A 25,766-nucleotide genomic window follows, 5' to 3' on the forward strand; every position below is an offset into this window, starting at 1 on the left:
TTGGGATCCTCTGATTATCGATTATTTGTTTCTTTTTAAATTTTCATGTACTGGTACTCCCAAATCATGGCCTTCCTGGACCGGTAGTAAGAGAAACCCAGGTTGTATTATTCCCAGAGTCATATCCATCCGAAATACCCCAGTGCCCTGCTTTAGTAAAACATATCCGTTCTTCTCCTCATGGACAACCTATTCTCAATCTTATTCCCCTTTTTCCCAAATTTTTAGCTACCTGAAATTCCTGTTTTCCCATGGTGCAGGTTTCCAGTTTTCTTGAATCGTAACAGACCTTATTTATATGTGTGTGTGTAATGAGGTAATTACCCTGTATGCCTCTAATATAGATGTTTTATCAGCACTTATTGCAGGATATTGCCTGCATTCCCAAAGGGAAATACCATAAGAGGACTAAAAGAGGTCCAGTATGACTTATACCCCCGCCTCCCATGCCTGTGAGGTTCCTACCAACAGCAGGTATATGTGATCTTCACGACGGCGAGTACAGACGTCAGTCTGGTCTTGCCCTCTATTATCCTTCATTTATTTAGGTGCTTTACAGTAAGTTTTTCAACTTTCGGGGCAAATTTCCTCTTGACACTTTTCCACAATGTTTTCCACTCTCCTTCCGGTATAGTCCAATGTTCAGGGATAAACCTCATTTTTCCACACACAAGAGTAATAACAGAGGCCCACTACATCCTTGCTGCGGAAGCTGCATAAACGGAAGTTTGCCATCAGACAGCATAGTTTTCCATAGCTCACCTTGTGTCAGGAAACCACTTCTGCAGTAATTGGACCTCTTGATGAACTGTTTCAGGAACGCCGGTCCTCTAGCTCGACTTTCAGTAGGTGCTCATTGGTGTGGTATTTGAGAAGATGTCAATGGTGGGGAAGGCAAGGCTCTTCCCTTCCAAACTGGGACGCTCGAGAAGTTGAGCGTACTAAGAAGAATACAGGAATTGCATGTGTGCAGTAGAGTGTGCAGTAGGGTAGAAAGAGGAGGGAGGAGAGAAAAATATGCGTCCACATAGCGTGCTTGCGAGTAGAAATAGGAGAGGAGGCCAATACCTGCATCCACATACTGTGCCTCCATGCTGCTGCTTGACAAATGTCCATAAATATTCCCATATTTTGCAGCAGTATTTCACAGAGGTGGTGTAGTTTAAAGGATCTGGCTTCCCATGAAGTTATTCTGCTGTGCATGTGACACAGCTTTATTGCTGTTTTGATGTGGGGCTGGTGGAATTGAGTGTATGCATATGTGGTTGAGGAGGAACAGGGGCATTTGACCTGGTGCTTTCCAAATTTCTGAGACCACCACTTTAAATACATTTGCATGATTGCTTTGAACGCAACTGCACGGTTTGGCAGGTAAGCAGCTTTCTGACTGCCCATTTAAAGTAAAGACTAAGTTTCCAAGCCTGTTTATAAAGCTGGCAAAGTTCCATCTCTGAAAGCGGCAACACCTTCCAAATAGGAGATTCCTTTTTACTCTCAGGTGAAGAGTCACACAGAATCACAGAATCCTGAGGGTTGGAAGGGACCTCTGGAGATCATCTAGCCCACCCGCCCTGGCAAGGCAGGGCCACCTAGAGCAGATTACACAGGAACGTGCCCAGGCAGGTTTTGAATGTCTCCAGAGAGGGGGACACCACTACTCTCCTGGGCAGCTTGTTCCAGTGCTCTGCCACCCTCAATGTAAAGAAGTTCTTCCTCACGTGGAGGTGAAACTTGTTGTGTTTTAGTTTATGGCCATTGGTCCTCGTCCTGTCGTTGGGCACCACTGAGAAGAGTCTGGAAGCAGTGTTTCACAATTCCATGGATGGCTAGTTTTTCCCTTCCCACCTTTCTTGATGTATGCTGTCAAGAGTAGAAACTGCTGAGAAGGATGGCTGCGGTACCTTGTATGTATTATATTACCATGCGGTAACATGACATAACTGATTTGTCAACTCTAAGCATCCTGTTCAAAATGGCTTTCATGCTGGACGTACACTGTTGTCTGGAAAGCACAGTAGGTACTTGTTGATAACAGTGGTGTAAAGTGTTAACCGTCCTTTCTTTCTCTCTTTCCTAAAGCTTATACAATGAGGTCAGAAACCTGCTGCGTGCTAGAGAGAGAGGGGAGGCTCTGCAGGAGAAAACCAAGCTCCCTGAGAAGCCTCCGCTCTTTGCAGCACCCTATAAGGTAATGGTGGGGGGTGTGGTGGAGGGAGAGGAGGAAAGGTGGCTGGAGCTTTAAGAGCAGAGCTGTGGCTTCTGCCTATGGTGTAGCAGACTTGAGTATGATGCGCGCAGAACCAGCATCTCCCCATCTGCTTAACTTAAACTCATGCGAGTATGTGTTTAAAGCTCTGAAGATGGTGCAAGCGCAGTAAGGTCTTTGGGCTGGGCAGATTCATTTGGGGGCTACTTCCTGTAGTTTGGGAGTTTGAGGGGAGTGCCCCTAAGAGCAGCTTGGCTGCCTGTCTGTGTGCAGCTGTGGTGGAAACAAACGGGTCTGATGTTAGTGTTCCTAAAGACTGCAGGCCCAGGTACAAGTTTGGCTCAGAAGAACTGAGTAGAGCATTCCCACTTGCTTTGGAGGGACTGCACCGCAGGATCAAGAGGAGCTTGCATAACTGTGCTTGTGGTGATACATGGTGATGAAATTAAGATCCTGAAGAATCTCCCTTACGGAGCTGAATCTCTTGAAGTTGAGGGTCCAAGCTTTTTCCATTTCTGCCTCTGTTCTTTTGTTGCAGACTAATAAAGGAGATGACTTGTCAAACCAAATTCGGAACGTGCTGGGCAACTACGAGGATGTCATGGGACTCATCAACTCCCAAAACCAGAGGAATTTCCTAGGGCTTCACGAAGTTCTGCCACCGGTCTCACCTGAAGCACCTCATTTCCCACACTTCCTTGATGAAAATACCAGCCTTATATCATCACCTTCATTCCATGACACAACCATGACACCCACTATGGCTGTAAGTGCTCCTTGTGCTCTCCACTCAACTGCCTACGAAATGGTACAATCGAGAACAAAACCAGATTCAGGTTTGCACGTCCAGAGTGGCAGCTCATCCAACGGTCAGAGCCACAGTCACGAAGGCAGTCATGGTGGCAAGGAAAGTCTTCATCACAAGGGAAATGACAGGCGTGTGGCTGGTGAAGGTCGTGCTGATGATCTGGGCTACTGCGTTTTCTCATTTTCTTCATTTCTGACACCTTTGCCTCCTCCACTGGAACCTCTGTCACCTCTACGTTCCCACCTGCACGTCAGTTCCAAGTCAGAAATGAGCAGCAAAAGCCAGGAGCTGCCCTACAGTCAAACAAAATCATTTCAGGACCTAGTGACAGGATCAGAGGAAGAGGAAAGTCAGGACAGCTCAGACATTAACCTGAGCAGCAACACTCGGCCTTCCTCTCAGACTTTTCCCATAGCTTTGCCATCAAACACCAGTGCGATGCAGCAGAAACCAACTGCCTATGTCAGACCAATGGATGGCCAAGACCAGGCACCAGAGGAATCGCCATATCTCAAACCTCTCCTGGAGGAATACCATAGAGAGCCCTTTGAAAAGATCTCAGATTTCAAGGTGGATGCCAGAGCCAAGCTATCCAAATCAGAAATCCCTTCTGAGCCCATAAAGGTGAGTGCCATTGTGGGGGGGGCTCTGTTGCTGGCAGGGTAAGCTCAGCTATGGGACAGCAGGTCACCAGAGGGCAGAGACTACGAGAAGCACTGATGGCTGTGCACACGTTATCATTTTTAGAAGGTGTATTTTGAGATTGCCTTTTGCCGGTACATCTGAGGGAGATACCTGGATGGTGAAAATGCATCACTCGACGTGATTCTGTGTCTTTTTTTTCAGTGAGGCTGCAGCAGGCCTTATGGTTAGAGAGATTGCTTCTGTTGCTATGATTTTGTTTTGCCTGTAAAGATTGTTGAAAAGAAGAAGGGGGAAATGATACGCTGAGAAGGTCAAGGGGTGATGTACCTACAGTTAGTGCATGCAGAGCGTCAGGACTCGGTCTGAGTGCTGGTGAGTAGAAGTCCCATATCTTCACTGAGTACTGGGACAGCTGACTGTGCAGTGAGTTCTGTGGTTACCCGGTGGGTTGAAGGTTTTTGAGGTTTTGGGTAGTTGTCTGTGAACACCACAGGGTTCTCCTAAGTAAGTTTGCAAGATGTAACTGTAGACCCTCAGGAAAGCATCAATGTAAACAAAAAAGATCCTGAAGCTTTCTACCAGATGGACTTAGCCTTGGGCAGCATGACACCATTCTGCTTCCCGCTCCATCGAATGCTCTTTGAGCAATTTCTTGAAGCAAATTTAGTGCCAAAGTAGAATTCTAAGTCATAAACAAGATCCTGAAAGCCCTCTAACATTCTGCATTCAGGGAAAGACTGCAGGCTCTTTCCTGTCCCCCAGCTATGAGCAAAAGGAGCAGAACTCTTTTGTGTTTGTTGTTGTAAGCAGAAGGCATCCTGGGCAGCAAGCTGGAGCATATCTGCGTTCTAGTCACTACACTTGTCCTTGCTCTGTCAAGGACTGAGACCTAAGGCAGCTGGGTAAGGAGAGTGGTGGAGGTAGCTTTGAGATTGTATTTTGCCTTTGTAATAGAAAGGGAGAGTGTGGGTGCCATCTGGGTTTTGTGGAAGAGGGTATGGATCAGCTGCAAACGGCTGTAGGCAATTTCTTGTGGAAAATGAGAGGAAAGGGGCAGAATGACATTGATGAGAAGTTGTGAAAATCCTTTCATGCTGAGAGACTTTATTTGCTTCAAAGTAGGCTTGGCAGTGCACATCCTACCGCTACATAACTTTTTTTCTGGTGAAAGCAGTTGATTCGAGAACCAAAGTGTATCCTTTGTACTCGCTTGTATTGTTAACAGGTACCTTAATGCACAGGATTAAAAACAAACAAGTAAAAGACACAAACTAAACCCAACCAAACAGTAGCTATGCTCGGTTTGGATCTAAGTGACTAGCATTCAGTTGCAAAATGCCGTTTGCTTTTAATAGCCTGATGCCTGCTGACCTGCAGCAATGCATAAACCCTCAAATGGTTAAATCACTTTAGGAAGTAAAGCTAGAGCTTCTGAGAAACTTGGAACCTCAGAAGTGTGTACCCCATCATTTGAATCTCCCAACTTGTGCTGCATATTTATGTAATTATGGCACTCGGTGGTTTTCAAACAGCTTTGCTGTAGTGGATGTATCACTTCTGCGTATATACGTACTAGTCTTAAAACCATTCCTACTAATGGTCGTATGAAGTTTTGCAGATGACTTTGCTGCATGATATCATGCTCTTTTTCTTTAGAAAAGTATTAGAAATCAGTAGCTTTCTACTGAGCTGCCTGAGCTCTTTTCCCCTCCAGCCCCTAGAATAATATCAAAGCTGTGATTTGTCCTCCTGCCCTGCTCCTTTCCTGTGATTATTTTACATTAACAAAAATTCCTCTGTAAATTCAGTTGTGTCAGCAGAGCACAGATTTATTTTATTTATTCAGCTGACAGATCTTCTCAACAAGAATCTCCTGTGACATGAATTTTCTTTAGCTCTGCTACTTGTCCAGCTTTATCTGGACCAGTTAGAGTGAGCAGGTTTTTTTCCTGGAGCAGGCAAGGAGTCAGCTATTCAAAGTACTGTGAAAAGTACCTAGCCAATTGACAATGTGGTATTAGAAATGAGAAGATACCTGAAATCATGGCTTACTGCTCTCACTCAAATGCTTTTCATACCTTCACACCAGTTTAGGCTGGGAACCCGGGTTAGGTGGAAGGAGGCTGGGCAGTATTGTGTCCCCAGTCAGTACAGGCAGCAAAACGGTTACTTGGGCTTTCAAGCTGGAAACGATGGTGCAGTTTTGATTCCGAGTTCAGGGCTGTTTGATGCATCTCAAGTCTCCTGTAGGAAGTGCTGTACTGAAGATGAACTGCTCCATCAGCAAGCACAGGTTCAGCTGCACCAAAATGAAATCATCCAGGCAGTATGCTTTGGTTCACGATCTCATGACCGTGGCTCTTTGAGGAAAATGCAGAGGAATGTGGAGTTGTGTGTGGGGAGATTGAAAAGGAGGCAGCTGAACACACTGCGCAAGGCACGTTACACTCATCTCCCATGGAACAGGCTGGAAGCTTGCTTTGGTTTGTGCACAGGGGATGGAGAGAAAGACCTAGAATTCTTGTTAATTTCTATGACTTTCGATGCGGTATCCTTTTTGTGAAATAACAGCATTCCACTATTTATGCGTGCAGAGCCTCCCCCAGGAGACCAGTCCATCACCCAGCAGCGCTGGTACCTGGAATAACTTTCTCTTCTTAAGAACCTGCAACTTCTTTTTCTTACTATCATTCTTATTCTTATTTCTATTATTATTATTTATTTCTTGCTTTTTTTTCTCCCCTTGGGGTTTTGTTTGGTTTTTTGCACTTTCTAAGTCTCAGCCTCTCTTTATTGAATTATTAGATAGTTCAGGTGTTGAACTGTTCAATTGTCAGCTACAAAGCACCTGCAAAGGAACAGGAATCATCGTGGGATAGATCTGGATACACTGGAAAAACTTTAAGCTGTTTTTAGGAGGAAAGGCACAGCGTTGATGGCACCTTCCTTTAAAAAGACAAAGTGCAATGAATTGTCTGAATGGCTCAGTGTATTGATGGTCTACAAACATTTCTATGATGAATAACCAGCAGAACAATAATTATGCATGAGGAAGTGCCGTCAAGGAGGAAATCTTCCTGCAGAGGTTATTATGCAGCATCCCTCAGTTTGCAACAGCTGTCTGCCCAGAAGACATCTGAGAGAAGTGTTATTGCAAGCACAGGTGCAGTCTTTGGTGTCTTTACCTCTGCATTGGCAAGTAACAGCCTCATCAGCGCCAGGCAGCGTTATGTTATAATAAAAGCCACAAAAATTACTGCCTTGCCTGTTTCCAACCTCAGCCTTTTGCATTTGTCAGCCACCCGCTGTCCTGAGAACTGGGGGGAAGCCACTGCCTTCAGCGCTGCAAGTTCACTCGAGTCATCGCTGCTTTGTTCCTCCTTGCCACGCACACATGCTCTTAGCACTTGAACTGTGTTACTTAGGGTCTTGTTTGGTTTAAACCTTGTAAGCCAAACACAGTTGGGGTGGCCAAATGACCAAGTGTGGTTGGAAACAGCTCTGCCTCTGCTGTGGTGAAGGGACATCACTGACACTGAGGACTCCTTGTCCTGTTGCTTTTTGCCATTTTGGTGGGTGGGGGTACTTGGCTTGTACTGGATCACTGTGATTGTTTGGACACTGTTCTGGGTGCGAGAGCTTACATGGGGAGGAATCACTTCTCTCTAAGGAGGGACTGAGTGGTTGAATGTGGAACATATGACAAATTCTGTGTTTGGGAATTTGCCTGTAACCGTTGTTGGTGTCAGTGAGTCTCTAAAGGCAGGATTTGGTACCCAAGTAGGACATCCTTCATGTGGGAGGTAACTCGTGTGCTCTTTCTCAACCAAACTATAGGATGGGCCCAGCAACTCCAGGAATTTGTCAGGGGAACACCAAAGGGAATAATGAGCTGTTTGCAAGCAGTTTTTCCTTGTTGGGGGCTGCATTTTGAAAATGTGATTTTGCAGGTGACAGTAACTGTGAGGGCAGCATCTGCGGCACTTGTGCGTTCAGCAGGGGGACACCATTCTCTGCCCAAAGATTTCCTGTTGTGTGACGGCAGCATCCTGCTCTCCTCGTATCTCACAGTGTGCCTTAGCCCTTTGGTCCCCTCTCGCATCCCTTGCCCTGTCTCGGACAGAGCTGTGGGAGTCGTGAAGAGCATGGTGCCCTAAAATAACTGTACTTACAGGAAAGGATGAGCTCCCTTTTCCACATGATTTCAGGATGGAGGAACAGGTCTGCGTGTGTGCAGCGGTATTTTGTAAGTTACCTGCTAGTAGTTTGGGTGGTCACAAAAGTGGAGAGCAAAAGGTCTGCGTTTCCAAAAGTAGTTTCTGTAGAAATGGCCTCTGCCATCGGGAAGCCTGGAGTCCTCTCGCTGGATCAGGATCCTGGCTGGGTCTTCCTGTACCTTCACGGGACTGTCCTGGTGTGTTCACTTTATTACAGGCCTTAGTGCATTTCAGGGATAAGCTGTCCTAACCAGTGGAAGGAAGGTCCATGTCCCCCCCTCGCTCTTTTACCTATCAAACTTCACTTGCGCTCCTTCTCCCTGGACTGCCCTGGGTGAGCCAGGGACAGAGAAGGGCTCAGCATTAACTGTTTTGCCCTCAGGAAGCATGGAGATGGCCAGCCAGCCTGAAGGCTTGACATGCACTTTGGAGCTCGATTCCATCCTACGGGGTTGATGCCGCTTTCCAGGAAATGACCCAATCATGGCCACCTCTTCTGACAGATATTCCTCCTCCTTCTACTGCAGAGCCTTCCAAATTTCTGAAGGTAAACACCCTCTTTTTGCCAAGGCTTTTGATAAATTAGAAGAGAGCTTTCCAGCTCTTGCACGTATTGTCCTCTGATTTTGTCCTCCTTTCCTAGGTAAAAGCTTTTAGGAGAGATTATCTTTAGAGGTCACAATGGATTTTGAATTGTGTAACGGTTACTTGCAATGCATCGTTTTCCTTGAGTGATTTTTCTTCTGAGCAATTGTTTTCGAGTGGGCTCTATGGTAGCATAATTATCTTTCGTCTTTCTTATGTTTTGAGCAAGCTGTCTATTTTTAGACTTGTAAGGTGTTTGAGGGGCGATGAAGAAATGATGTGTCGATGACTTAGATATTCAAATGTGGGCTTCAAATGTGACTGCTTTTCAGAAGTATTTCAAGCATCTCATTTTGTTACCGACCGAAGCATTTTTTGGTTAACAGAAACATTCGCTGTGTTCAACAGAAGTGTTTGGCAGCTGTTTTAATTTGTTTTTTTTTTTTTTTTAGTATTTCTTCAAAAATGCAGATTTTTAAAGAATCCTTCATTAGAACATACCAGCAGTCTGTTCCCCCAGAACACAAACCCTATGAACTTTAAAAAAGATACAAATTAAAAAAACAACCCCTACAATTCCTGAACCTGAAAGAAGCCAGAAGAAAATCTTGTATTAACTACCTGCCTGCACCTCCCTTACTTGATGCAGTTTTGCTGCTTTTGTTTGCTCTTCACCAGTGTTGCAGTTTCCCCTGTGTAGCCAGTTCTCCCGTGGTTTGCAGGGGTCTTTTTTACTGCAGCAGCTGCCATAGCCATGGTTTCCCTTTGCATATTCTTGTGGAACCACACGTTTATACATGCAGATGACGCATCGGAATCCTTTTGGCTTTCATGTATGCGTGTTTTGGGTCAGCCTTGGAACTGGCTTCCCCTGCTTGTTCCTGCATCCCCACCAGTGACAACGGTGCAAGGTTTGCTTTTGACTTCAGGTTGTTCTGAAGGAGCCCACCTGTGGGCAGGGAGGTTGGCATGGTAGCAGATGATGAAAAGCTGTTTGGCTTTTCTCTTGGTAGGGAAGCAGGCACAATGTTAACCCTTTATTCCCAGGTACCAAAATGGGGTCTGTGTTTCTGAAGCAGATGTTGATGTGCACAGGCTAGAGCATCCCCATTGTCTCATGGTCTCTCAAGCTCTTTCAAACTGTTGAAAGAGGAAATTTTCCTGGGTTCTGGTAAGCTGTGCTAGAAGGGAAATAGTTCATGAAGACCTCAGTCTTTCATCTCTCCTTCCTCTTTTTGCCTGCAGCCTGACCCACCAACTTCTAGTAAGTGGCAGCTTGACAACTGGCTAACCAAGGTGGACCCACCAGCAGCGCCAACAGAGAGTCTCTGTGAAACTGCCCACGGGAGGGATCAAACTCCAAAGTTTCATATGAATACCAGAAGAAAGATTTTCTACCCCCCACCACCACCACCAATATCTCCTGCACATCCTGCACCAAAGTCAACGAAGGTGGCCCAAAACAGACCTAGAAGCCAGAATGACGAGCTGGCTGCCATTGGTAACACCACCAAGAACAAGACCGATGACAAGGATCCTCTGATCTGCAAGCACCGCAAAGGGGAGAGTAACCAAGCTGAACTCTCAAAGGATATCAAAGTAGGTATCTATTATAACTGACAGGAAGTTTCCTGCAACCAGTGGGCGCTGTGTGATTCTCTTTAGAAACATGCTCTGAGGATATAGAAAAGGAAAGAAGATAAACCAGCCACCACAGAAAGCTCTTTGAAGCATTTTGCCCCTTTCATGGCTATCTGTTACCATATGTCACTAGCCCACAAGCCTGCATTGTAACTTCTCTGCTGACTTGCCATCATTTGTTTTCATCTCATTTAGTGAAGCACAGTGAGAAGAGGTGCCCATGTAAAAACCAAAGGCATCATGCTGACGGCAGTAACTGTTTCTGACTGTAGGCAACTGCAAGTACAATATTGGCGTTATAAGATAAGGGTGTTTACAAAAGGGAAAAGTGATCTGCTTAAAAATAGGAAACATACAACCTGGGTATAAGGTTTTCATAGTATCGTAGAATGGTTTGGGACGGGATGGAGCATTTACCACTTCTTTGGGCAACCTATTTCAGTGCCTCACCACCCTCACAGTAAAGAAATTCTTCCATCTCTCTAACCTTAATCTCCCCTGTTGAAGTTTGTTTTATAGTTTGCTCATAAAATTGCTAATGATCCTTGCAGCTGGATCTTTGCATTTTGGGGATGTAAAATTCAATTATCTTGCTATTTACTAGTGACTGGATCAGTGTGGTCTAGCGTGTTGTGTGAGTCAAGCCCGACTGTGCTCGCTCTATCAGCTGGCTTCTAACTGCTTGCTTTTTCCTTATAATGTAGTTTGGTAATGGAGAATCAACAACTGTGTGGTTAAGCTGGAAATAAGTGTGAATGGATATTACCTATTGCTGCCTTGGTTAGTGAAAGGTTTCAGGAAACACCGTGAAAAATGTGCTGCTTGCAGCCTTACTGCTATCTTAGCCATTCTGCAAGGAAAGCTGCTACGTAATTTCTCCATGCTTGGGAAAAGTATGAATCAAATGAGTGGTATTAAGCCTTAATAGCAGTCAGGTAAGAAGTCAGGTTTCTGTTTCCATTATTGGAGGTGGTGCTGGGGACGTAGGTAAGACAGGTAGAGCCTGGAAGGTAGACTATGCCTGGGACAAAAAACTACTTGCTACTGAAATTTAGGAAAGGCAAGCTGTGGAATCGTTTTTGACATATCTCTAACTAGATTTATCTGTGTTCTGTGATTTGTCAGGGATCTGCCGGACACGTCACAAAACCTTTCCCAGTGCCTTCTTTGCCAAATGGTACCTCCAAGCCAAAGAGACCTCGACTCATGTTTGAAAGGTGAGTTTTTGTTTGACACCCCTCATCTGTACTTTCTAAAGACACCAGGCCAGGCTGGCCCTGCAGCCACCCTGGCTTCTGCTTTAATAAGAACTTCTTTGAGGAGGAAAGAGGGAAGGAGAGGTGTCAGTGACTTGCCCTGTACTGTCTTCTCATGTCTGGGGCTTAGCCCACCTACCACAAAGCAAAGGTCTAATTGCAACATTACTCTTTTCTCTTCTCCTCACCTTGGGTTTTTTGTTTGTTTTTTTGTACTTTCACAGCCTCAAGCAGCCTCTCTTTATTGAATTGTTAGATTGTTCAATTGTTGAACCATTGCATTTTTGGCTACAAAGCATCTGCAAAGGAAAAGGAATCATCATGGGATGGATCTGGATACACTGGAAGAACTTTAAACTGTTTTTAGGAGGAAAGACGCAGCGTTGATGGCACCTTCCTTTAAAACGACAAAGTGCAATGAGTTTTCTGTTGTTTTCAGTCTGGCTCAGTTAAAAGGTGATGAGAAGTCTGCAGATCAGAGACACAGTGTTTATTTTGGCACATAAAACCTGCTTCTTGACACCTGGAGGGTTTTCCGTGATGATCATTAAGCAAGAGGCACACAGTTCACAGTGTTTCTGTTGCTAGAGCAGGAAAAGAACAGCCACAGCCAGAAGCAGTACTTCTCCTTGCTCTTTCTTTCTGTAAGAGCACGATTTGCCCGGGATCAAGTGGAAATCACACGCTGCAATTGGGTAGCTAGAACTGCCATGGTACAGTGTGGACATCTTGCTGGTGCGTAAACTGCATGTTGTTTTTCTTCACTGGTTCCTTAGGACTGCACAAAGAGGAGAGAGAGTGCAGCGTAAGCGGGCACTGAGCGGTGATAATGGGAAATGGCAAGCTTGATTGCAAGGACAGTTGTGAAGAAATAAACGTGGATTGATTTATTTTTTCAATACTCCAGCATTCCACCTGGGCACTCAGGAGCTGGTGTCCTTGAAACCAAAACTGCACGCTTAAAGCTGAGGAGGTAGAAAATTCCACACTCGTTAAACCTTGGATTTTCTTGCCACTGACTGCAGAAGTTCAGGCTGGGAACCTGGGTTAGGTGGAAAGAGGCTGGGCAGTATCTCCTGTAGATACAGGGTTTGGGTTCTAGCAGCCCAAAGCTGCTGTTGAAAATTGGCTTCAGTTGTGTGGGGTTTTACAGGAAGCTCCAATGAGAAATGAATAATCCAGAGTTAGATAGGAACTAGAATTGTATGAACCAGAATTCTATTTCCCCAACTTCTCTTCCCCTCCACCAGTGTATCTGAAGATCACACTGGAGCTAAGGGGATTCTCAGTTGCAGTACTGGTGGGTGAGGTGTGAGTCCAGCTTTAGTTTAGAAGGAAGCCAAAAACAGCCAAGCAGGCAAAGAACAGAAAACGGTCAGGCAGACTCACTGAGGCTGTTTCAGCTCCTCTTGATAACTCAACTGCTTATACGTAGTTCCTGCTACGTATTGTTTGTCAGAAGCAACATTTAAGGTAGACTTAACGGTCACATCCCAGTATTAAAGGAAGAAAGGTGGAGAAGGCCAGAACTTTTCCTAGAGGAGAGCACTGACGTACATGTTTCGCTTGATTCGTGTACTCTTCAAGCACAGGGTAATGGTCTACAAAGTCAGATGTGCAGAAGAGCACGCCGATTTTTGCCACAATCTGTGTCTCTGCAAGCTCTTAAATGCAGAAGTTCAGGCTGGGAACCCGGGTTAGATGGAAGGAGGCTGGGCAGTATTGTGTCCCCAGTCAGTACAGGCAGCAAAACGGTTACTTGGGCTTTCAAGCTGGAAACGATGGTGCAGTTTTGATTCCGAGTTCAGGGCTGTTTGATGCATCTCAAGTCTCCTGTAGGAAGTGCTGTACTGAAGATGAACTGCTCCATCAGCAAGCACAGGTTCAGCTGCACCAAAATGAAATCATCCAGGCAGTATGCTTTGGTTCACGATCTCATGACCGTGGCTCTTTGAGGAAAATGCAGAGGAATGTGGAGTTGTGTGTGGGGTGATTGAAAAGGAGGCAGCTGAACACACTGCGCAAGGCACGTTACACTCATCTCCCATGGAACAGGCTGGAAGCTTGCTTTGGTTTGTGCACAGGGGATGGAGAGAAAGACCTAGAATTCTTGTTAATTTCTATGACTTTCGATGCGGTATCCTTTTTGTGAAATAACAGCATTCCACTATTTATGCGTGCAGAGCCTCCCCCAGGAGACCAGTCCATCACCCAGCAGCGCTGTGGGGGATCAGACTATCGTGACTGAAAGCTTTCTTCAAAAGGAACCTGACACAAGATTTGCCCTTTCCACAGATAATCTTCAACCAACCATCACAGAAGACTGTGGAACTGGCAGGGAATCTCAGAAACTGAGTTGCAGGGATCAGCTCTCACCAAGCCATCACCTGGTGAGTAGTTTTCAGCGTAGGGTTGAGCAAATCCTCTTGTTCAGCAAACGAGCAACTTCTCGAACCGATAATTTGCACCGTGTCAGAGATGTGTTCATTTATTGCTTTTCAGATTAACAGTGTGCATTTGACTGAGATGATTTAATACTGCACTCACAACCTAATGGGGTTACTCAGCAAAGCCTGCCGAAGCTGCAAGGGCTGCTGTGAGGTCTCCACACAGCCTTCTCTTGTACGGGCTGAACAGCCCCAACTCTCTCAGCCTGTCTTCATGTGTTGTGGCCCTGTCTGCACTTGCTCCAACAGCTCCATGTCCTTCTTACACTGAGGACAGCGGAACCATGCACAGTGCTGCAGCTGAGCCGAGTGAGGCCTCACAACCCTCCCCTTCTTTTCTTATGGGGTTTGTTCTTGGGGGGTTTTTTTGTTTGTTTTTTTTTGGGGGGGGTGTTAGTTTGGTTTTTTTGTTTGGTTTTGGGGTTTTTTGTGTTTTGCTTTTCTCATCCAATTACCAAAGAATTTAGAAATGGCTTTGGAAGCGCTCGCAGGCTGAGTTTCGCAGTACTGCCCCTTAGCTGTCACGCACAGGAAAGAGAGGCAGATCTCTGGCCTGGATCTCTGTGCATACAGCGCAGAGGGTAAGGGACGCTGCACCCCGTGACTCTTTGCTGTTCTTCCAGCAGTCCCGGATCTCTCTCATTTCATTTCTAGGAAAGACAAACGCTACCGCAGCTTCAGCTCCAAATCCTCACTCGTGTGTGTGCGCTCTGTGAGACCGCCCGAAAGCGCTCGCTCCGCTGCCGCCTGCACCCGGCCGGGTGGCCATGGCCGCGCGGCGCCGCTTCCAGAACTGGGGCGCGTTCCGTGACGCCCGGGCCCGCTGCGTAACTGAACCCCGCGGCGCGACGTAGCTCCCATTGTTAGCTCCCGTTACTCGCTCCCCCTGCGGCGGTACGGGGCGGCTTTCCGCGTCAGGCCGGGGCGCCGAAGCGCGGCCAGCAGCGTTGTCACGGAGGTGCAAGGTAAGGCGGACGGGACCAGCTCCTTCCCGGCGCTGCCCCGGCGCCTGCCTGCAGCTGCCGGGGACAACCCGCGGGGAAGGGCGGGGCGGGGCGGGGCGGGGCGGCCGGGGCCAGCAGCCGTTGGTGCTCCCCGCAGCCCATCCTGGCTGGGGCCGTCGGGCGGCGCCCTGAGCTCTGCCACCTCCCGTTGTGTGAGTTAAGACCAGAACAGTTGCTCTAGAGCGAGACAAGACCTCCTGACTAAATTAACCAGCTAGGCCAGAAGGCATCGGGGAGGACAGCTTGTGTTTGCATACCCAGCTTGTTTGCAGAAAGTAAAAGCAAAGGCGTTCATCGCTTGTTGAAATAGGTTACGTTAGTAATGCCCGTGCAACCGCAAATCCATGCTGCATCAGTACGGTTGAAAAGCTGGCCCTGTGAAAGGCACCTGCAAAACTTGGATTGTTCAGTGGAATCCAGATTTTACTGCTGGACACTCACATGCTTCACAGCCACATTAAGGATAAGTTGGTGACAGAGCGGGCTTCCCCAACAGCCTGCTTAGTCAAACATGGGCATGCGTCCCTCTGCGGATGTTATTACAATGTGACATCCGCGCAGTGGCTGACCGCTTGGAGACCAGGAACGTAGAGTTAAAGAAACAGCAGTTAAAAAGAAGTTGGAATTCTCTCAATATGCGCTTCCTGCTTCTCCTGCCTTTGTTTCTTTTTAAATTCAAGTGGACCTCTTGTTCTTTTAAGGCTGTTCATTTACCAGCAAAAGTGACATTTTTCATGGTGCTGAGCAGGGAACAAACATTAAGGGTTTGTTTGCTTTCAGATCTGTAAACTTAGTATGCACGTCTGTTACTTCGTCTCACTAGCTGCAGGTTGAGGTGGGTGCCTGACAGGCATCGCATCTTTCCCATCCGTATCTTTGTATGGCTTTGGATTTTTATTTGGAGTTACCTTTTAATCTGCAGCTGTATTTTTAATGCTTGTTTTTTCTCTTCACTCCTTCCCCTTTCCACAGCTGTTTCCATGCCTCAGAGGGCTATCTGGTTGTCTGAATGGAGTGCCCTAATGGCATATTTCTTCTTCAAGTTGAACTAACTGTACTGGAGCCTATGGCCTGGCTTGTCCTATTGTTGGCCAAGCCTGTAGTTCTCCTTAAGAGCTGACCTGAAAGGCAGTGTCACTGCTGGGGGAAGGAGAAAATGGATATCTTGGTTCTCCCATTCATCCTGGAATTCCTGGGATGCCAGTGGGACAGCCCAGGCTCTGTGCAAAGCTCCCTGGAGATCTTGACCCAGAGCCCTTGCTTTAGGCAGGTATTGATGCAGCTGCCATGTAGCTCCCTGGGTTGAATGATGAAGGGCTCAGCAGAGATTGGCACAGATGCTGGCTTAGGTAGCTGCTCATCCTTTGGGAAACCTGCCATGAGAGTCAGTGTCACGTGGGGGCTCCTGCTGCCTTGCTGTTCCAGACAGGTGAATACTGAACGTGTTTTGTTGTTCCTAAACAGCTAAGGCCAATCTCTGCAAACACTCATTACAATATAGTGATGAGTGTTTGTGGCTTGTCTGTGGCTCTAACAGGTCTCTTTGAAACCATCAGAAGTGTTTACGGGAGCATTCCCAGCATTTACAAGCTTTTCCAGAAGTCAGTGTCTAGAACTGTAGGTGTGTTTGATGCAGAGATTGTGCCTCAGCCTGTCAACATGGAGGATTGTGGAGGAATCTGTCAAACTAGTGAACCTCAGAAATACAAATGATTTGTTGTCTTGGGTAAGAAATCTGTTCTTTAGGTTACATCTGAGCTTCCTGTTGTGTAGTATTTCACACCGTCATCCTGAACGTAACTGAAAGAGGATTTAGACTGCTAGGGAGAATTGAGGGATTCACAGAACTGGGAAATACCTGCAGGAGAGTGCAGAGGGCTGAGTGTTGTGTATCTCTTAAATTTTGCAGTGAAAAATAACTTTGGAGACTGTGTGCACAGACACGCACCGACAAAGGAAATAAACAGTGGGGGGTGATGTTTTGTTTGCTGTAACGGGCATTCTGGACACCACTGTACTGTAATGAGTCGCTGCTTTGGAAACCAAAGAGTTTTCATGTTTGCTCATTTGACTTTCTCTTTTTTCTCTCTGCTGACTCTGAGGAAGAATGTTCCTGGCTTGGCCTTTGTGACTGTTGAAGCACAGCTTGAGTGACATCTACTGAGTTCAGTGCGTTGTTCTTTTGTAAAAAAGATGTTCAATATCCTTTTTTCCTCCTCCAGTTGAAGATACTCCATTAGTATTGACGTGACTCACCTGAAGGCGTCATAATGGACGAGAGCAGCAGCGATAGGTATGAATAATGTGATGTATTCCTGGCTTCCCAGGTGCTGTGACAAATCCTGAGAGGTTTGAAAACAGTAATCCCCCCCATCAATGCAAGCATCATAATGACTGAGTGGGAGAGGAGTGTAGTTTCTGCTACTCGTGTGGTGAGGGACGGAAGCACCAGTTCCCTCCGAACTAGGGCTGAGACATAGAGCATTCACGGAATGCGGGTCACCAACGGTTTATTGCGCGGTTACAACTCTTTATATTTGCCGCCCAAGCACCTTCCCAGGGTCAGCTGGTTCCTGTCCCTCCTAGTAGCTTTCCGTTACATCGCGTGATCTTCCGTGCGCCAATCCCTACATCTCCCCCGCCTCAAGATTAGAAAACTTTGGGTTTCTAGATAACAACTTATTTTTCTAATTAACCAATTAAGAAAGGTTCGTGTAACTAAATATTCACACATGGTGCGTAACTCCAACTAAGAAAGGTTTGTGCAACTAAGTATTCACACACAGTGCATAACTCTAATTAACCAAGTAAGAAAGGTTTGTGCAACTAAGCATTCACACACAGTGCATATTATATAATCAAACAAGAAGAAACAAACTTAAACTCAGGGCGTCAGCCTAAAGGGGGCCTAGACGCGGGTGTTTCCGGCCTGAGAGATGTCGTATTCAACAGCCGGCTACAAAGTTCGTAAGGCACGTCGTGACTGGATCCGTGAGTGAAGTCATCTGGACACACAAGGGCCATGGATGTCATTTCACACCTCTTTCCATCACTCTCTCCCAGATACAGCCGAGCGCCAATCACCACCTGTGAAACATAGCTCAAATACAAACTTACAGACACAGCTACAAATACGGTAATAGTCACTTTGTCGGTACCCAGCGTAGCCCAGTCTCACCCTCTACACAGGCACAGCCCCGTCCGTGAGCACGCAGGGCAAATGGACCTATCTTACCCTTTTCCGGATCTTTCACCCGTACCTGTGGATACAGGGGTTTGTCTAGAGGTGGAGCAAAGTGCGAGCTCATCGGGGATTGTTCACTTGATCCACGCGAGAATTGATTTAAACTAGTCAGCGCAGAAAGTAAAAGTCGGCGCACACGGACTGCGGGAGCTCTTCCGGGTACAGACTCCCCTGCCTCAAGATACATAAGGCGAGCTCTCAGAGTCCGGTGCGTGCGCTCGACGATAGCTGGGCCAGTGCTGTTATAAGGACAACCGGTCTTATGCTCAATGCCCCACTGTCGTAAAAACGAAGCCACCAGTTGACTTGAATATGCTGGGCCGTTGTCGGTCTTGATCTGGCTAGGGACTCCCAAAATCGCCATGACCTCGTGCCAATGCAAAATGGCCGCCTTAGCGTCTTGCTTGCGTTGTGCCATAGCCAAGATGACACTGCTACAGGTATCAACTGTGACATGTAAATAGTGCATAAAAACTGGAGCGCAACAGTCAGGGACTGGCAGACCTTGTGCAACACGGTCTGCACTATTGTTACCTTCAGCTAGGAGTCCAGGGATGTGCGAATGACTATTGCAGTGATTTGTGCAAATTTCAGCAGCTCGCTCAGACAAAGCCTGAAAAAGGACTTGCGCACACTCCATCGTAGCCTCAATGGCTAATGGGGTCCGCAGACCACTGTCGTAGCACAGTAGCTACAGTATATGCTTCCAGAAATTGAACTGCTATTGGCTAGACGTAACCAATATAGATTGTGATTGGCTCAGAAGTGCAGTCCACACATTTTGAAGCAGACAACAAGCTAGCTAAAATTATCCATTCGCTACCTTTCTCACATAACTTGCAGTTTCACCATCCCGCTCCCACATCTTGTTAGCCTTGAGCAAATGCCAAGTTCCTTATTCTACTGCACATAACTGTCCTTTAGTAACCAAAGGCTAGGCCTTGCAGCCTGGGTAACTTGAGTTCAGGCCTTGCAACTTAACTCAGAGTTTGGCTAAGACCAAACAGCTGGGATTGCTCACATGTCGATTGTTCAGCTGTATTCTTGATAACCACCATCTCCTAAGGCTGACATCTGGGTTGGTCACGAAACGTCCACCATCCCTCAGCCACTCCACAATTCTCTCTTTTTGTCTTTGAGCAAACCAGACAGATGTTACATTTTTCTTAACTATAGACATCATACACCACAACATATAACTTGCTACTAATACAAATAAAACTAACACACATAATATAGTTACCCCATCCATCATCTTTCGTTAGCCGTTTAACCCCCTCCTTCAATTGTTGTATACTCTTATAAATTGATTCCAAATGATCTGACAAATTCATGCAGCACATCCCCTCAAATTCAGCACAACCATGCCCCTGTGCCAACAATAAAAAGTCGATTGCTGCCCTATTTGTAAGGTGGCATGACGAACACTATCAACAGCAGTCAAGAGCCCACTTAGTGCAAGCATAGTAGCATTTGTCAGTTCCTTCTTATCTTGCTGGGATTCCTTCAGCTTTTGTTGTCCCTTGATTCATGTCCGACTCCACATAGGCACTTGCTGATCTGGGTACATGGCCGTTCTTTGCCAGAAAGTCATCCACATCTCTGCCTTTTTCTTTCTATACAAGCCAAACACGCTTTGTAGCACTCATAATCATTCGTTGGATACATTAAAGATACACAGCAACAAAATCAAAATCGTTAAAATGACAATAAACACCATTAGTCCACCTTTTACTAGAGCAACCAGCCAACCTGTCAGTCCCCATTCACCTAACAAATTGTCCAGCCAAAAGGCTTGCTCATCCTCATACACCATGTGTAAGATCTTAGCATGTTTCCATATTTCTTCAGCATAGGTCAATCACAGGCTGCTGGGTCTGCCCTTTTTCTCCTGGATGTCTCTTTGATAACAGGGGAGGCCATCCCCTCCCATCAAGGTCTGGCATGGCATGTGCCTCCACCGCCCCCCGGCCTCACAACCATTGGATGCAGTGGCCCGCTGGCTCCGAGTTTATCGCCTTCGGCAACCCAGCTTGCTGCACGAGGGCCTCCAGTACCTGTACCACGTGGCTCACATCCATCGCTATCACGTCGGGGTCACCACTTGTAGTTTCTCGCCACTCGTGTGGTGAGGGACGGAAGCACCAGTTCCCTCCGAACTAGGGCTGAGACATAGAGCATTCACGGAATGCGGGTCACCAACGGTTTATTGCGCGGTTACAACTCTTTATATTTGCCGCCCAAGCACCTCCCCAGGGTCAGCTGGTTCCTGTCCCTCCTAGTAGCTTTCCGTTACATCGCGTGATCTTCCGTGCGCCAATCCCTACAAGGAGGAGTTTCATATCTAACATTCTGTCTTTACAAAAGGCATCAATTCTTTGGTAAACCAGAATCTGTTGCAAAACAGGCAATGTTTAACGCTGGATATCAACGTGAGCCTCATGTAGATGTAGCGCTCAGGGACACCTTTCAGTGGTGGACATGGCAGTGCTAGTTAATGGATGGGCTGCATGATCTTCATGTCCTTTTCCAACCTAAATGATTCTGTGATTCTCACTGATGAGAGCAGTCCCTTGTCCCATGGAAGCTACTCATCACAGGGAGTTGAGGTGTTTGCTTACAACACACCTTGCCTTGATCCTTAATGCACCAGCCCCACTGCTTCACATCCTGTCCTGTTCACAGCCTCAGCATAGCAGGGAGCAATGTTGCCATCCCAGTGATCTGTGTGAAGCAACCCAGCCCTTAAAGTAAGGATTTCTGCACGCATTTGGATTGAGAAAAGCAATGCTGGTTCATATGGTTATGGAGTATTTTATGGCATTCAGAGTGGTAAGTGAATAATGCCAAGGAAGATGATGCAGATTGCTCCTGATGGCCGCCCAAAGCTCGCAGGGCGCAGCCGCTGCTGCAGTCCGGTTCCTGGGAGAAGGTGATTTCTCTTTTAAGTCTATTTTCAAGTTAAATATTGAAGGACAAAGGGTTGTTTTAACTTCTTTTCTCAGAAGTGTTTGATTCCTAACATCTGTAAAGCAGTTTCTTTCAGAACAGGCTGCATCCAACTTAGTCTTCTGTTGTTGTTAAAGTTGTTGGGGTTTTTTAATTCTTTCAGGTGTTTTACTCAGTTTCTTCCCTTTGCCCTGCTGCTGCTCTAGCCTCACCGTAGCTATGCTGTGTGCTGAAATCTAATTGCTTTTCATGATTTGCCCAGCAAGGATGTGCTGCTGGCAGTCAGCTTTGGCTGTGGCAAGTGCTAAGTTTAAGAAGGTGCTATAAAGCAAGGCCATGTAACAGTGCTTTGCTGATTCAGAATTAGCAGAGGGTTTTGCTGCCTCAGCCTTCTTCAGACTTGCCATTGCTTACAGCACACAGCTTCATTCACCTTGTTAAGCTGGTTTTTGTGTACGCTTCCACGTATGGGTTTCTGAATTTTGCTTGCCTTCCAACTGTATTTGGAGGCAGAAGTTTGGGGATCAGGTGAATCTATTTCTCCAGATACATGGAGCCCTTAAAGTTCTATGGTTTATGGTTTCTAACCTGTGCTTTACAGTAGCACAGGTTGCATGGCTATTCCTCGACTACTGATGGAGAAAGACGCAAGGTGTTCTACTTTAGAACAAATGGATTTTAGGAAAGCTTGCTAGCCATGTATCTAATGATTTTCATACAGCTTGGTATCTGTTCCTTTTTCATTGGTACTCTGCTTGATTGTTTCACAATACTTAAGCTTCTGGGATTTGCTCCAGAAACTGAATGGGTTATCATATCTTTATTAGTATAATATCATACAGCATTTTTTTCTTGACGTAAGGGATGCTGTATTCCCCTTTGAACAGTCCCTGATTCGATTTTGTTGGAATCTTGCAACCAAAGCTAGGTACTGATTGCTACTGTTAAGTTTTTCTTTTTGTTGGTGTTTGTTTTCTTTAATGCTGCTTGAAAACAACAATGTGCAAAGATTTATTTCATAATATTACCCCCATGCATGCCCACCTACCCACCCAGCCCCCTAAGTAGCATTGTAACAGAAAAGACCCAGGAGCAAGGAAATTTCACAGCAGGTGAAAATTACTGACTTCCCCAAGCTCTGGGGAAATGCAGAAAACTCTCAGGTGCTTCAGGAGGAGTAAGTTGAACAGAGGAACAAGGGAAGAGATTTGAAAATCCATGGGTGTGTGAGGTGAGTAGGACGGAACCAACACTCGTGGCAGACACTGTTCAAATGAGAGCAAAGCGATGCCAAACTTCCTTCTGTAAGTACTGGTTTGGGCAATGTATCAGCACCTGCACTTTATATGGAAACGTTGTCAATGCAAGACTGCTGCATACATCTAGGGGGGTGTAGGTACAGTTGGCTCGCTGCGTTGCAATGCATTTCTTAAATGCCGTGATACTGGCTAGCGTATGTTATGTCCACACCTAGGATTGGACCCTGCTGCAAGCCATATGACAAGTCACCCCCCTTGAAATTCCCTAAGCAGGGTGTCTGTGTAGCCTGTACAGGCAAAAGCTTTGCTGAGTTGTTATTGTGGTGGTGCCTGCAGGGGTGGCTTCAGTGAGAAGCTGCCAGAAGCTTCCCCCATGTGCAGTGAAGTCAATGCCAGCTGGCTCCAAGACAGGCCCACCAAGGCCAAGCCCACCAGCAACGATGGTAGCGCCTCTGGGCTAATGTATGTAAGAAGGGGAAAAAGAAAACCCTGGCCACTTCAGCAACCTTCAGGTTTGCTGGCAGGACTTGTGACCCTATGGGGGCCCCACACTGAAGCAGAGTGTCCCTGAAGGACTGCACCCCATGGAAGGGACTGATGCTGGAGCCGTGCCTGAAGAACTGCCACCTCTGGGGAGGATTCCCATTGGACTGTGTTGCCCTGGGAGGGACCCCACGCTGGAGCAGGGGAAGAGTGTGAGGAGTCCTCCCCTGAGGGATCTTTCCTTTTGGGTCAAAGATGTGGAATGGGAAGAACCCAAACATTTTCTGATTGTTTTTACATTGTAAAACTATGTACTTAAAATTGTATGTTTTATGTAGCTTTATGTAGAAGCTTTATGGAAATGGCCTTTTAAAATTGTAATTTATTATTTGCTATAAATGGGGTATAAACTGTTCCCTGGTTACGTGCCGAGTGCTTTGATGCAAGTTGTGCTCTGAACCAGAAAATGAGGAGTGTAACCTTGTTTCAGTGCTGGTTTAAATCTCAGCTGTGCTGAAAGCAGTCGAGGGGATGTTGGGCAGATGTTTGGTTAATTACTGGTTGAAAGGAGTTGCAGGAGCAGTTTGGTTTTATCGTTGTGCCAAGGAACACGCAGAGCAAAGGACAGGCATTGCTGCTTTGGAGTGAGTCTACAAACCGCCACCAGGCCTAGAGCCCAGCAGAACTTGGGTGAGAGGTTTCATTTTTCCCAGGTTTCTTAGCCTGCAATTTCAAGTAGGGGCACTTGCAACTTTAGCAGCAGCCTCAGCTTTGCTTTTCCTTCGCTCCGTCTGCGCAGCCACGTGCGTTCTGTGCTCGCTTTTGAAAACGCTAAAAGCGATGCGAGCCTCTTTTCCTCTACAAAAGCAAGCAGACGTTGCACACCCATACGCACACGCCCCAGCCCCTGGCAGGGATGCGGCAGAGGGCAGGCAGCCGCCGCTCGCAGCGGTATTCGCGGTCTCCCCAGAGCGCCGGCAGCAAGCGGCCCGGCTGAGGAGACTCGGGCGCCGGCGGGGCCGCTCCGCTGATTGGCTGCGGCGGCAGCGCCCTCCCGCTCCTGTCCAATCGCGCCGCTCTGCTGCGCTGCCAGAACAACCTGCCCAATTTAGGAGGTTGGGTCGTACCATGACAGCGCTGCTAAAAAGGGTGCTGGGTGCCCCCCAGTGCGGGTACCTGTGGGGGCAGTGAGCTGCTGCCAGACCCGCTCCCCATAACGCGGCAGAGGACTAAAAGAGCAGCGGGCCGCGGCTGATGTTCGCACGCTGCGAGCCAGATCTTGGTTTTTCATAGCGGGTTGTGTGGTCAGGTCCCCCCCGTCAGTTCCCTCCTGCCAGCTGCAAGTGCCGAGGGCCGCATCATGCTCCTCGTCGCCGGCCGGGCATGCCTGGCGTCGGGGCAGGGCGGGGGTGCCCGGATGTCTGTCAAGATGAGTGTGAGGCAGCCCGGGCTCGGGGCGCCGGGCTGCGGGGAGAGAGGGGTGCGGTGGCGGCTCGGAGCCGCACGCTGACGGGCGCCGGGAGGAGGGCGGCGCGGCACCGCCACATGGACGAGGAGGCGTTGGCAGCAGGGGAGAGCCTGGGTAGCTGGGGAAAGAACTCCTGGAGAGAAGACACTTGGGGCGTTAAACTTGGGCACGGCTGCCCAATGGAGGTACGGCGTTCAAGAGCTTGTGTCGCTGTTGGTGTGGTAATGATGCCTTCACTCCTTGCCAGGCAGAGTTTGCTGTTGGTGCAGTGTGTGTGGAGACGCGTCCTGGCTGAATTCCGTTGATGCGTTTCGCTGGCTGAAGTGCCGCTGCCTCAGCTCAGCATAAAGTTTCTTTTAGCAGGAAACCCAGGGTCTTAATTCTCCCCAACAAGTTAACACCACTTGGAAACTGATTTTCTCCTCCCTTGCGGGCTTGTCCCTGTCTGTTTTGGTTGTTTTCTGCTGTAGCCAGCCCAGCCTAAACAGGTTTCTGTGGTTGCCCGCAGCAGTGTTTGAAGAGGTGGGAAATGGTTTATGTTTGCTTGGGTCGGAGAGCTGGCAGCGTCAATGGGAGGTTGCGTCTGCCTGTGTGCAGGTCTGCTGGATAGGTGGGAAATGGTTGTAGAGAAGAGTACGAAAAAGGAGGGTCCGATGTAGTTGCTGTCAGGCAGTAGAACTGAAGCGACTGCAGCAATGGCGGTGAAATCCTTTTCGGTTGACTGTGTTCTGCCTGCTGGGGGGCGGGGGGCATCCTGTCTAAAGTGCATTTCGCCCTCAGCATGGGGGGGGGAGGCGGCTTTTCTTAAGTCACGGTATGGGATGAAGCAGTGCTGGTTAAGGTACCCGTTAAATGCCTGTTAGCTTTTACGAGGCTTTAACGAGCGTTTCCGAAATGCCACAGGGAGAAACTCCTCTCGTTGCTCTTTAGCCCCCTCCCACCCTGCTCCCCTGTGCTCCAGGCGAGGAATAAGTACAAGTAATTAAAACTGGTGGTATATCCTGCACAGCAGTCTGGCGCCCCGCAGTGTGTTTTCACGGTGGTGCTTTTGTGCAGGCTTGAAGCCAAGAGACGGCTTTAAATTACAAAGTGCAAGATGACGGAGCCCTGAGGTTTGGGGAAGAAGGATGGGAAGATTGATTGCTTCGTTAACAGCTGAACTCTTCCCTAGCTCTGTCTGCCTGCTCTCTCTGCATGTGGGGAGACTGGGAGCACTTAAAGTGGCAAAGGTTTAATTTTGCAGCATCCTTTCCCTTTCCCTTTCCCTTGTATGATCACTTACTCGCATGATTTACTGGCCTGCAGTATCAGCGCGTTGCTTTAATAGGCTGCCTGCTAAGAGAGGCTACAGCATAAATGTTGGTGCTGCTGGCTGGCTGTGAAGCTTGGCTTGGCTCCAAGGCTAGAGTCATGCTTGATGTCTCGGAGGTCGCACAGCCATTTTCCTGGGTGGCAGGAGGGCACATGGGAGCAGGGCCTAGCAGTACCTGCCAGCCTTAGCAAACTGGCCGAGAAAAGGCAAGTCTGGCACTGGGGTCAGTGCAGCGCATCCCA

The 25,766-nt window shown here is 47.5% G+C and overlaps 1 protein-coding gene across 38 annotated transcripts in view; it reads left to right on the forward strand.

The window, feature by feature from the left end:
• The window catches only part of AFF1 (ALF transcription elongation factor 1), a 165,528-nt gene that overhangs the window by 40,058 nt on the left and 99,704 nt on the right, over nucleotides 1-25,766 (forward strand). For 34 of the 38 annotated variants that reach the window (XM_080616604.1, XM_080616603.1, XM_080616578.1 and 31 more), the window contains exon 1: nucleotides 24,079-24,397. The exons of 1 other annotated variant lie outside the window; for it this stretch is intronic. Coding sequence is in view for 2 of the 37 variants with exons in the window: in XM_080616584.1 (XP_080472710.1) it covers nucleotides 8,349-8,423 (75 nt within the window). In the remaining 35 variants the exon portion in view is untranslated. Of the gene's footprint in view, nucleotides 1-5,637; nucleotides 6,823-8,258; nucleotides 8,424-9,706; nucleotides 10,061-11,227; nucleotides 11,320-11,582; nucleotides 12,094-24,078; nucleotides 24,398-25,766 lie in introns of those variants that run through there. 3 more of the 38 variants (XM_080616600.1, XM_080616585.1, XM_080616584.1) reach the window with 3 other exon arrangements.

The sequence above is a fragment of the Psittacula echo genome (assembly GCF_963264785.1).
Source record: "Psittacula echo genome assembly, chromosome: 1".
NCBI lineage: Eukaryota > Metazoa > Chordata > Aves > Psittaciformes > Psittacidae > Psittacula > Psittacula echo.